The 9,838-nt window shown below is 38.2% G+C and overlaps 1 protein-coding gene across 2 annotated transcripts in view; it reads right to left on the bottom strand.

Annotated features, from left to right (window-relative positions):
• The window catches only part of Txndc16 (thioredoxin domain containing 16), a gene marked incomplete in the record, with an annotated part of 86,689 nt that overhangs the window by 503 nt on the left and 76,348 nt on the right, over positions 1 to 9,838 (bottom strand). The window contains 2 exon segments of one of the 2 annotated variants that reach the window (XM_005376781.2): positions 1 to 3,463; positions 8,931 to 9,121. In XM_005376781.2, coding sequence (XP_005376838.2) covers positions 3,198 to 3,463; positions 8,931 to 9,121 — 457 coding nt within the window. 2 annotated transcript variants of the gene reach the window in all.

The raw sequence follows: 9,838 nt of genomic DNA, 5'->3' as shown, positions 1-9,838 counted from the left end.
GTCAGATTTAATTTCAAGTTTTGCCATTAATACACATGTTGCCCAGACTTTTATCACAAGCACATGCTGTGTGCTTGGCTCTTTAACTCCATATCTCTAGGGATCATTTTGTTATTGATCTCCACATTAATTACACCATGGGCAGAGTGTGTGTTGCATATGATTTTAAACCTCTTAACAACTACACTTGCCTTACAAGTGTAGGCATATATGGATATGTCAACTTTTATAAATGTCTGTGAGCTTGAAAAGAATGTGTATTCAGCAGCCACTGGGTGATGTTAGATCAACTTTATTAATGGCATTGTTTAAATCTTCAATAACCGCCCTCAATTAGTTACTTTAACGTCTAACATGATTTGTTTATTACATTTACTTCATAAATTTGATACATTATTATTGCAGCTGGTGTAACTTACTGCTGAGTTGATAATTATTATGACATGACTATCTTTAATAATGGTTTTTTACTTCATATGTATCTTATCTGACTAGCTTTCTCAGAAAACTGTACAGTGTATCTTTTTTCTGTCCTTTCACTTTACATGTTATTGTATATTTAACATAAATCCCTTGTAAATGCTATGTGATTGTCTTTTTAAATCCTGCCTGGCAGAGTTTTCGTAGGGACACTTGATGTGTTTGCTTGTATTTACTAATATCTCAGATTCAACTGCTCTCTTATCTTGCACTATGTGTCCTATATGTTCTGTTCCAACTATTTTCCTTGTCTTCTTTTGTCTCATCATATTTTTCTTTAATTTTTTGTTTTGTTTTGTTTTGTTTTGTTTTTCCGGTACCGGGAATCGAACTCATGACCTTGCGCTTGCCAGGCAGGCACTGTGCCGCTGAGCTAAATTCCCAGGCGCTCTCATCATATTTTATACCTGCAAGTTTTCCCCTTGGTTTGCGAGTTTTCCATTCTTTTAGTAGATAACCTAAAAACTGCAAAATACCTATTTATGGAAACCTAAAATTAATCAGTAACTTAATCCTTTTTTTTTTAAGGGAGTTAAGAGCATGTTAACCATTGACTCTTTTTCCTGCATTGTCACTGTGTATGTTAACTTCATTGTTTGCTTTTAAAATTCCCACAAGGCACTGTTTTCTACTATCAGCATTCATTCAGATTTACCCATGTATTTACCACTTTGTTCAGATCTTGGTGCACTTTCTGTGGCTATAACTGAGCTTCAGTTAATTTAGCTAATGGTTCTTAAGTCCAGAGCATGGTGCCAGCATCTGCTTGGCATCTGTCTGGCGAGAGCCATGGTGGAAAGTATCACCACATGGTTAAGATGGAGCAAGTAGCCCAGACAGATCAAGAGCTTCCGTGATAAAGCCACTCCTGTGATAACCCACTGATCCACTCGTCTATACACCCAGGGGTGGATAAAGCCTTCCTGAGGGCCGAATGATCAAGACCCAACCACCTAACGGTCCCGCCTTAGTATCTCACAATGGACAGGAGCTTCGGAGTTCTGGTGGAGACAGTCAAACCACGGCAGTTCGTTTCCTTTTGTCTCTTTTGTGTTCTCCTCTCGCCACGTGAAGTATGTGTCTAGAAAGTTCTTATATTGTTGATGGCAACTCTGTTTTGGCTATTCTACAACGTCTTTATCCTATTATTTTCTTGAAAAACATACTTTCACTGGATATAAGATCCTGTCAACAGTTTTTTCCCCCTTTTAGCCTGCTGAAATCACTGCACTGTCTTCTGGTTCAGCAGTTTCAAACTGTTGTCTGTTCGAATGTCATCTTTTTTACTCTTGAACTTCCTAAAACTTTATTTGCATTTAATGTTGCAGTTTCACTGAGTGTTGGGTGTGGATTTGTTTTTATTGAATCTGTTTACTTGCAAGTTTTCTGAATTTGTGAACTGGTATCTTTCATTGTTCTGGAAAATACTGTTAATTGTCCTTTCACTTGGCTTCTGTTTCTGCCCTGCTCCGTCTTTCCAAAACTCCTACTGCGTGTGTTAAACTTTATTACTGGGTCTCTGAGTTTTATCTGTGCCGGTTAATCTTGGTTGTCAACTTCACTAAACTGAGAGATGACTGAAGCACACATGTAGGTATGTCCAAGGGTGTTTCCAGAGATGTCTGGCGTGTGGGTCAGAGAACTGAGAGGAAAAGATCTCCGCTGTAAATATGGGTGGCACCATCCCACAGCCTGGGCGCCTGGCTAGAACACAAAATCAGAAGAACAAGCTCTTGAACACATTCACGCTGGACTTCTGAGCGGATGTGGCTTGTGCTGGTGCTGTCACCCATGGATGTCAGACTCCAGATTCTTCACCTTTGAATTTTAATTTGGACCAGTGACTGGAGAATTTCTAGACCGTCAGCCCCAGACTAAAGGTGCATCACTGATTCCTCTTGTTCTGAAACTTCCGGCTTCTTGGACTTCCTCCAGCTCTTCAGCCCACCCCACGGGCCAGTGCGGACGACTGAATTTCTGACTGTGTAAGCTGATGTGAGAGGCAGATGGAGAGATTTTTCCTATGAGCTCTGCTCCTCCGCAGTGTCCAAATCCTTTTGTCCCTGGTATACTCTGAATAATTTCCAGGATCTAACTTTCTCTTACTTCCCACTTTTCAGCTGTGTCTAACATGAACTTTACATTTTATTTATTGTCTATTTTTTATTCCTACAAGCTCTGTTTGGTCCTTTTCCATATCACCTGCCGACTTGGGGGGCAGGATCACTCTTTGTTATGGGCAGTCCAACATAGAGTATTCAGCAGCATCCCTTGCTCCTACGACCACCAGGGACCAGTTGCGTCTCATCATGACATCAAAAGCATCCCACAGAAGCAAGAGTACCCTCTTATTAATACGCTAAAATACCATGACTACAAGAAAACAAATGCAACCACCAGCTGTGTGACATGGCTACAGCTAAGTTAAATTAATTATACCACTTTCTGTCTGGCGCTGAGCTTTCCAATACAAGTCACACAACACATGTGAGCAGTGAGCCATGCAGAGATGGCTGCTCCACCCGAGAAACGGTACTGAGCACAAAGTCCGCCTGTATTTTGCAGTGTTTGGTATAAAAAAGAAAAGGAAAGGAAGTGTCTCAATAATGTTCATCTTAATTAAGCTAGTTGGGGTACACTTCGTGGGTGAAATACACTTTTAAAATAAGTTTCATCTCTTACATGACAGCCCCAAGAAATCAGCCTACTTTGGAGCATCATAACTCTTTATGAGGCCTAAGCGATTTTTCCGTTTCTTTAAGCCAATTATTTCTGTTCCAATGCTTTATTCTCAGTGTTTCAACTGGCTCTTTTCTCACTGCCAGTTTATCTTCGTGTTGCTCCTTGTCATTCCCCTGCACATCTGTTTCCCTCACACACCCTGGAGCCTTCCCGGGGGGATGTGGAGTCGTGGCAGCGTCCATCATGCTTAGAAAGTCATAAGCGGGGAGAGGAGGTTTCCATTCCTGAGCAGATAAAACTGCTGGAAGACATAACCAAGGGTTAATGAATAACATCTACCAACCTCGGACATCAATACAGAAATGACTTATTTTGAAATATAGGCATGAAGATTTTACTTTTACTTATCTAAGCAAAGCTGGGCAGTTTTTAGTGTTACTAAGAATTAGATAGATTTGTCTCAACTCCCCACAATGAGTGTCATAATTATGTTCTGCAAACATGTACTAATAAAAATTTTTCACATTTAAGTATGTATCATTACTAGCTTTTTTTTGTTTTTTACATTACAAGTTATTTTGTACATAGAGATAAAATTTTTTTTTTTGTCTTTTTTCAGACAGGGTCTCCCTATGCAGTTTAGGCTGGCCTTGAGCTCACTTTGTAGCCCAGGCTGGTCTCCAACTCTCAATGATCTTCCTGCCTCAGCCACCCTAGTGCTGGGATTACAGGCATGCGCCACCATGCCCGGCCCTCATAGAGATAAATTTTGATTGGGGAAAAAATGATCTATCATTTTACCACCATTAACCTCTGCTTGTTAGGGTTTTAAAAACCAGCATTACATATAAACAAGTACAAGTTAGAATGAAAAGTCTGCTGCCTCCCACCCTACTCCCATGTTAAAATATTTAACTGTTTCTTATAAATCGTTCCAGAAGATTAAACACTCTTTACACAATAAAATCTTTGCACACTACCTTATAAGACTTTTTGTTACATCAAATTTCATATATTTTCCTGGTATAATCATGATCTCAGTTGCCATGTGTTCACTTATTTAAACTCTTAACTGTGTTACCACAATTAATAGGCAAATATAAATTAACATATAACACCTATACTGTAATATAAATTTCTGTATTTTCAGAAAAGGAAAGATTATAATGTCAGAAGCCGGGATCGCAGATTCTGAGCAAGATCTCTTTTCTTATGTTACAAAATTCTGGTTCTGTCCAAATTGGAAAAAAAGTAATTAAACTGTTTTTCTTTATAAAAGATACGATCCTTTTAAAAAAACCCTAAGGACTCCACCAAAAACTCTCTCATAATAAATATACAGTATTAAGTAAAGTTGCAGGATACCAAATTGATGTAACAATCAATAGCATTTTTATATGCTAACTATAAACCAACAGAAAAAAATCTCAATAGCATCCAAAAATAAAATATTTAGGAATAAATTTAGCTAGGGAAGTGAAAACTCCATATACTGAAAACTTTAAAATATGGATGAGAGAAAGTGAAGAAAAAAAAGGAAAAATATCCCTGCTCATCGGTTAGAAAAGTATGTTACAATGTCTGTATTACCCAAAGCAATCTACAGACTCAAAGCAATTGTATTAAAATTCCAATAATATGTTTGACATAAAAAAATCCTAGAATTCATTTAGCCAAAGGAATCTTTAGTAAAAAGAGTGAAGCTGCCAGACTTCAAAATATATTACACAAAGCTACATAAACAAAACAGTGGGCTAGTGGCATAAAGACAGACACGCAGTCCAGTGGAACAGGATAGAGACTAGAAATAAATGCACTTATTTAATCTCAACTCATCTTCAACAAAAGTACCATAAACAAACAGCTGAGAAAGTCTTCAGTATGTGGTGCTGGGCTCAATGTGTATTGTAATGACATTTAGAAGAGCAATGTCAGACACTTACCAGGCCCCATCTACAGAAAAAAAAATCAATTTAAAACAGATTAAAGTCTTAAACTAGTGGTGTATGCCTGTAATCTCAGCACTTGGGAGGCTGAGGCAGGAGGATCATTGGGAGTTTGAGGCCAGCCTGGGCTACAAAGTGAGCTCAAGGCCAGCCTGAACTGCAGAGTGAGACCCTGTCTCAAAAAGACAAAAAAAAAAAAAAAAAAAGGTATTAAACTACTAGAAGAAAACATAGGAGGAGCCTCTTGACATTGGTTTTTGCAATTTTTTTGGTTTTTAAAAAATATGATCCAGAAGCACAAACAACAACAGGGCTAGACCAAAAGGACTGCTTTTATCAAAGGCAAAAGCTTCTGCACTGCAAAGGAAACAATGGAGTGAACAAACTACAGAATGGGAGAAAATCTCTGCAAACCACACATACAATAAGGGCTGAATATCCAAAATATATAAGCAACTCAACAGCAAGAAAACAACCCAACTAAAAAATTAGCAAAGGACCTGAACACTTTTCTACAATCATCACACCTATAAGAATAAACTTTGTGAAAAGGACAAAAAGTAAATATTAGTAAGGATGTGAATAAAAGGAAACCCTTGCATATTCTGGGTGAAAATGTGAATTAGTAAAACCACTGTGGAAAATAGTACAAAAGTCCTTTTAAAAATTAAAAAATAGATCTGCTATATGATCCAGAAATTCTACTTCTGGGTTCATATCCAAAGGAATTAAAAATCAGTATTTCAAAGAGACAGGTGCGCTCCAAGTTCACTGCCGCATTATTAATACCAAGACATGAAATCAACCTGTGTCCATGAAAGGCTGAATGGATAACGAGGCTGTGGTACAGGTCTACAACAGAATGCTATTCGGCCTTAAAAAGTCAGGAAAAGATTGTCATTTGCAACTATATGAATGAATCCAAAGGATACTATGGTTAGTAAAATAAACCAGGCACAAACAGACAAACGCCTCATGATCTCACTTGTAAGGACGTTAATCTACAATAACCAGACTCAGAGAAGCAGAGCATGATGGTAGTTGCCAAAGGCTGGGCGCAGAGCAGGGCAAGAAATGAAGAGATGCTGGTGTGAGAGATGAAGTTGGTTAGACAGGAGAAGTAAGTTGTGGAGATCCGTCGCACTGCATGGTGACTTCAATAAATAATAATGTATTATATATGCGAACAATTTCAACAGAGTAACGTCTGAATGTTCTCATCACAAGGAAATGATGCATATCTGACAGGTATGTTAATTAACTTGATTTAATTTTTCCACAATGTGTACATATATCAAAACATCATGCTGTACAGCATAAATATATAGTTTCTCATCTGACAATTAAAATTTTTGGCTCTAGAGTAAAAGAGGCTGGGATCCAAGCTTCCCCATTGGCTGGTTAATTAGGACTTTGTGTTAGTTACTTTGTTCATTCTTCTGTGAGTAATGTTTCATACGATTCTTAATGAGAATTAAATGATAATTAATGATGTCACTTGGCCATGTGGTGGACAACTTGTAAGCCTTCTATAAATGTTACTGTGGTGTTACCCACCACATCAGCTTTGTATGTAGACTACATAACAGAATTAATAAAACAACTTTGTATTTTTAATTTTTTTTTTTTTGAACTTTGTGAGACAGGGTCTCGCTACACTGTTCAGGCTGGCCTTGAGCTCACTTTGTAGCCCAGGCTGGTCTCCAACTCAGCAACAATCCTCCTGCCTCAGCCTCCTGAGTGCTGGGTTTACAGGCATGCACCACCCTGCCTGGCAATAAAACAATTTCCTTAGCTGTTATTTTAATCATTCAAGTTAAATATAAAATAATACTTATGAGAATACTATTTCATTACACAGAAATGCTTCCCTCAAATATTTAGAATAAGTATGGAGTTTAAGTAAAATCACTGCAAACTTGGTTCTTATCTGACAGTACTGGTAACTACACAGACTATTTCAATTACTTGATTAGAAAGTCAATTTAAAAAGCAATAGTACACATTTGCTAATGTTACAGTTTAGATCTAAAATGTCCCCTGAAAACATCCTATTTTGAGGTGGACTGTTGGAATCCTGACAGGTCATGAGGGTTCTAACTTCCTAAGTGGACGCATGGATTCATCAGTCCACTGATAAATCTGTCTTAGTTACTTTTCTCCTTACTGAGACAAAATACCCAGTACCTACAAGTTAAAGGAGGAAATTTTTATTTTAGTTCACAGTTTGCAGAGGTTTCAGTCCCTAGTCGACTGGCTCCAAGGCAGGGTAGCATCGTAGAGGGGCATCATGGAGGATAAACAGTCCAAGGAGGAAGCAGGAAGCACCAAGCCTTCAGATTTTTATCTCGTCCACGCTTCATGCCTACTGGATGATGCCATCCACACCAGGGTGGGCCTTTCCATTATCCACACCTAGAACTGTGCTACACCAATCTGTGGACTAATTTAGTTATCATACCTTTAATCCATATTGACCCATCCTTGGCTCAGCCACCTCCGAAAATCTAGGCTTTGGGGGGACATCTAGATACAAGCCATAACAGCATCCATAACTTGATGGCATTACTAGAAAGTCAGAGATGGGTCAGAGAGGCATGATGCTGGGGACTATATTTTGTCCCTAGTCCGTTCCTTCTCTGTTTGCCAGCTGCCATGTAGTGAGCAGCTTTGCTCTACCATGCACTTCTGCCACCATGTTCTGCCTCCCCCCGGAGCTAGTGGACCACGGACCAGTGACTGTGAACCATGAACCTCTTGCAGATGTAAGTGAAAATATATTTTTCCTTCTTTAAGCTGTTTATAAACTAACACAGATAGATTAGGCAATGTGGTTATGAGTAGGGGCTCTAGAGTTAGACTGTTTAGTGGGAACCCCTACCCTAGTATGTACATATTTATTTATTTGGGAACCAGGAATCCAACTCAGGATCTTGCACTTGCCAGGCAGGCACTGTGCCACTGAGCTATATCCCTGGCCCCCTACCCTAATATTTATTAGTTGAATAACCTTTGACAAGGTACTTAACCTCTATCTCGATTTTTTTCATCTGAAAAAAAAAGTACAATGACCACATTCAGAACTCTTGGGTTGTTGTGAGAAAAAAATCAGATAATCCCTGACATATATTTAGCACTACGCCTAGAAGAGAGCACATGCTCATGAAATATTATTTAACTTTCTATAAAGTAACTGGCCTATAATGTAAAGGCCAACCCACTGATCAACAAAAGCAAAAATAATAATAAAAAGTCTTAAAGGAGAGACTAAGAGGGAGCCTCTGTTGGAGATGCTCATTTGGAGGATATTTAGAATCCATTTTACGTAAAATGTTCTCACTTTCTACAAAACAATATATGTGATTATAGGTATTGAGAAAAACCTGGCACACACATAAGAAAGCGACCTAGAACTGTCTTGGGACATGCGCAACTCTAAGTTTTCTAAGTAGCACAAAGGACTCATGCTTCAGTAGGTCAGTGTTCCAACTATAACAACTTTTTAAACTGGATAAACTGTAAAAATCACATGTTTGAAGACACTGACAATCTATAGAAGCAATATGGATTTAAGGAATTAAAATTCAGAAGAAGAAAGAGGCCTTCGACAAGTTGATGGTTTCCTAGGTGAGTAACTGTCCCCAACTGGGTCCTTGCCCTCTAGGACACACCCTGCCATCACAGGCAATGCTATCAACATATCAATATCTAAGATACTTATAAACGTTACAGTTCAACTCCTCCTAGCATTCATTAGCTATAATTAAAATTTTCAATCTATCCAACAAAATACAAAATTGTGTGTTTTAAGAGAAAACTTACTGATAGGATTTTCTAGTCCAGCTTCTAATTTCTTAAGCCACAATGCAAAGTTTTCTTCCGTTATGGACTGGTCTGAAGGAAATGCAAACACTCGGCCACTTGAATGCACATTCACCAGAACCAGAAGAGGCAGAGGAGGCAAAAGGCCAAAATATGCCTGCAATATTCCTCTCCCCACAGGAGTATTCTTGCTGTAAGAGGAAACACATCAAACATGCTAATTAGTAGGTCTTTCTCTAACAAAACAATGAAAATAATAGCTTCTGGAACATTAAACTTTTAGTTAGTCCCATGTCCGTAAGTTTATATTATGAAAAAATATCCTAAGAACTCTATGACTATGCTGTTCATAATCAGATTCTTAATTTCTAACATGGGCACTCTTTGCTCTAGGAGAAAACAAGGCAGCCCCTACCCATTTTTATGAATGGTACACAGAGCCCGAAAGCTTCTCGGCGTAGCTCTGACAAGCAATCAGTTCCTTCCACAGTTTAACAAGTACCTGTTCACATGTCAGCAAAAAAACTAACTGGTTACATACCTATAATAGGATATTTATGCTTACAAATATGTCTTTTCCAAACAACATTGTGCCTTTTCTCAGGAAAAAGAGAGATTCTTTCCAAATTAAAGAGATGAAAAATAATTATGTTCCTACAAAGAAACCAGTTACAGATACCTGGTGTTCCCAATGTAGCACATTCCACATTATCTAAACACCACTATTAAATAACTTATAAATGGTAATTACCTGGGAAAGCTGTGCCTCCAGCGGTAAGAGGTACTGTTAATAAAACTTCAAGCAAACTATACTGCTCTATTTTTTAACTTCTAAAATCAGAAAAATTATTACTTTTATTGTAGAATAAGATGCAATCCAGGGCTGGGGATTTAGCTCAGCGGCAAAG

This window comes from Chinchilla lanigera, unplaced genomic scaffold (assembly GCF_000276665.1).
Source record: "Chinchilla lanigera isolate Chin_1 unplaced genomic scaffold, ChiLan1.0 scaffold00008, whole genome shotgun sequence".
In the NCBI taxonomy this organism is placed as follows: domain Eukaryota; kingdom Metazoa; phylum Chordata; class Mammalia; order Rodentia; family Chinchillidae; genus Chinchilla; species Chinchilla lanigera.
This window is presented reverse-complemented; position numbering and strand designations above follow the sequence as displayed.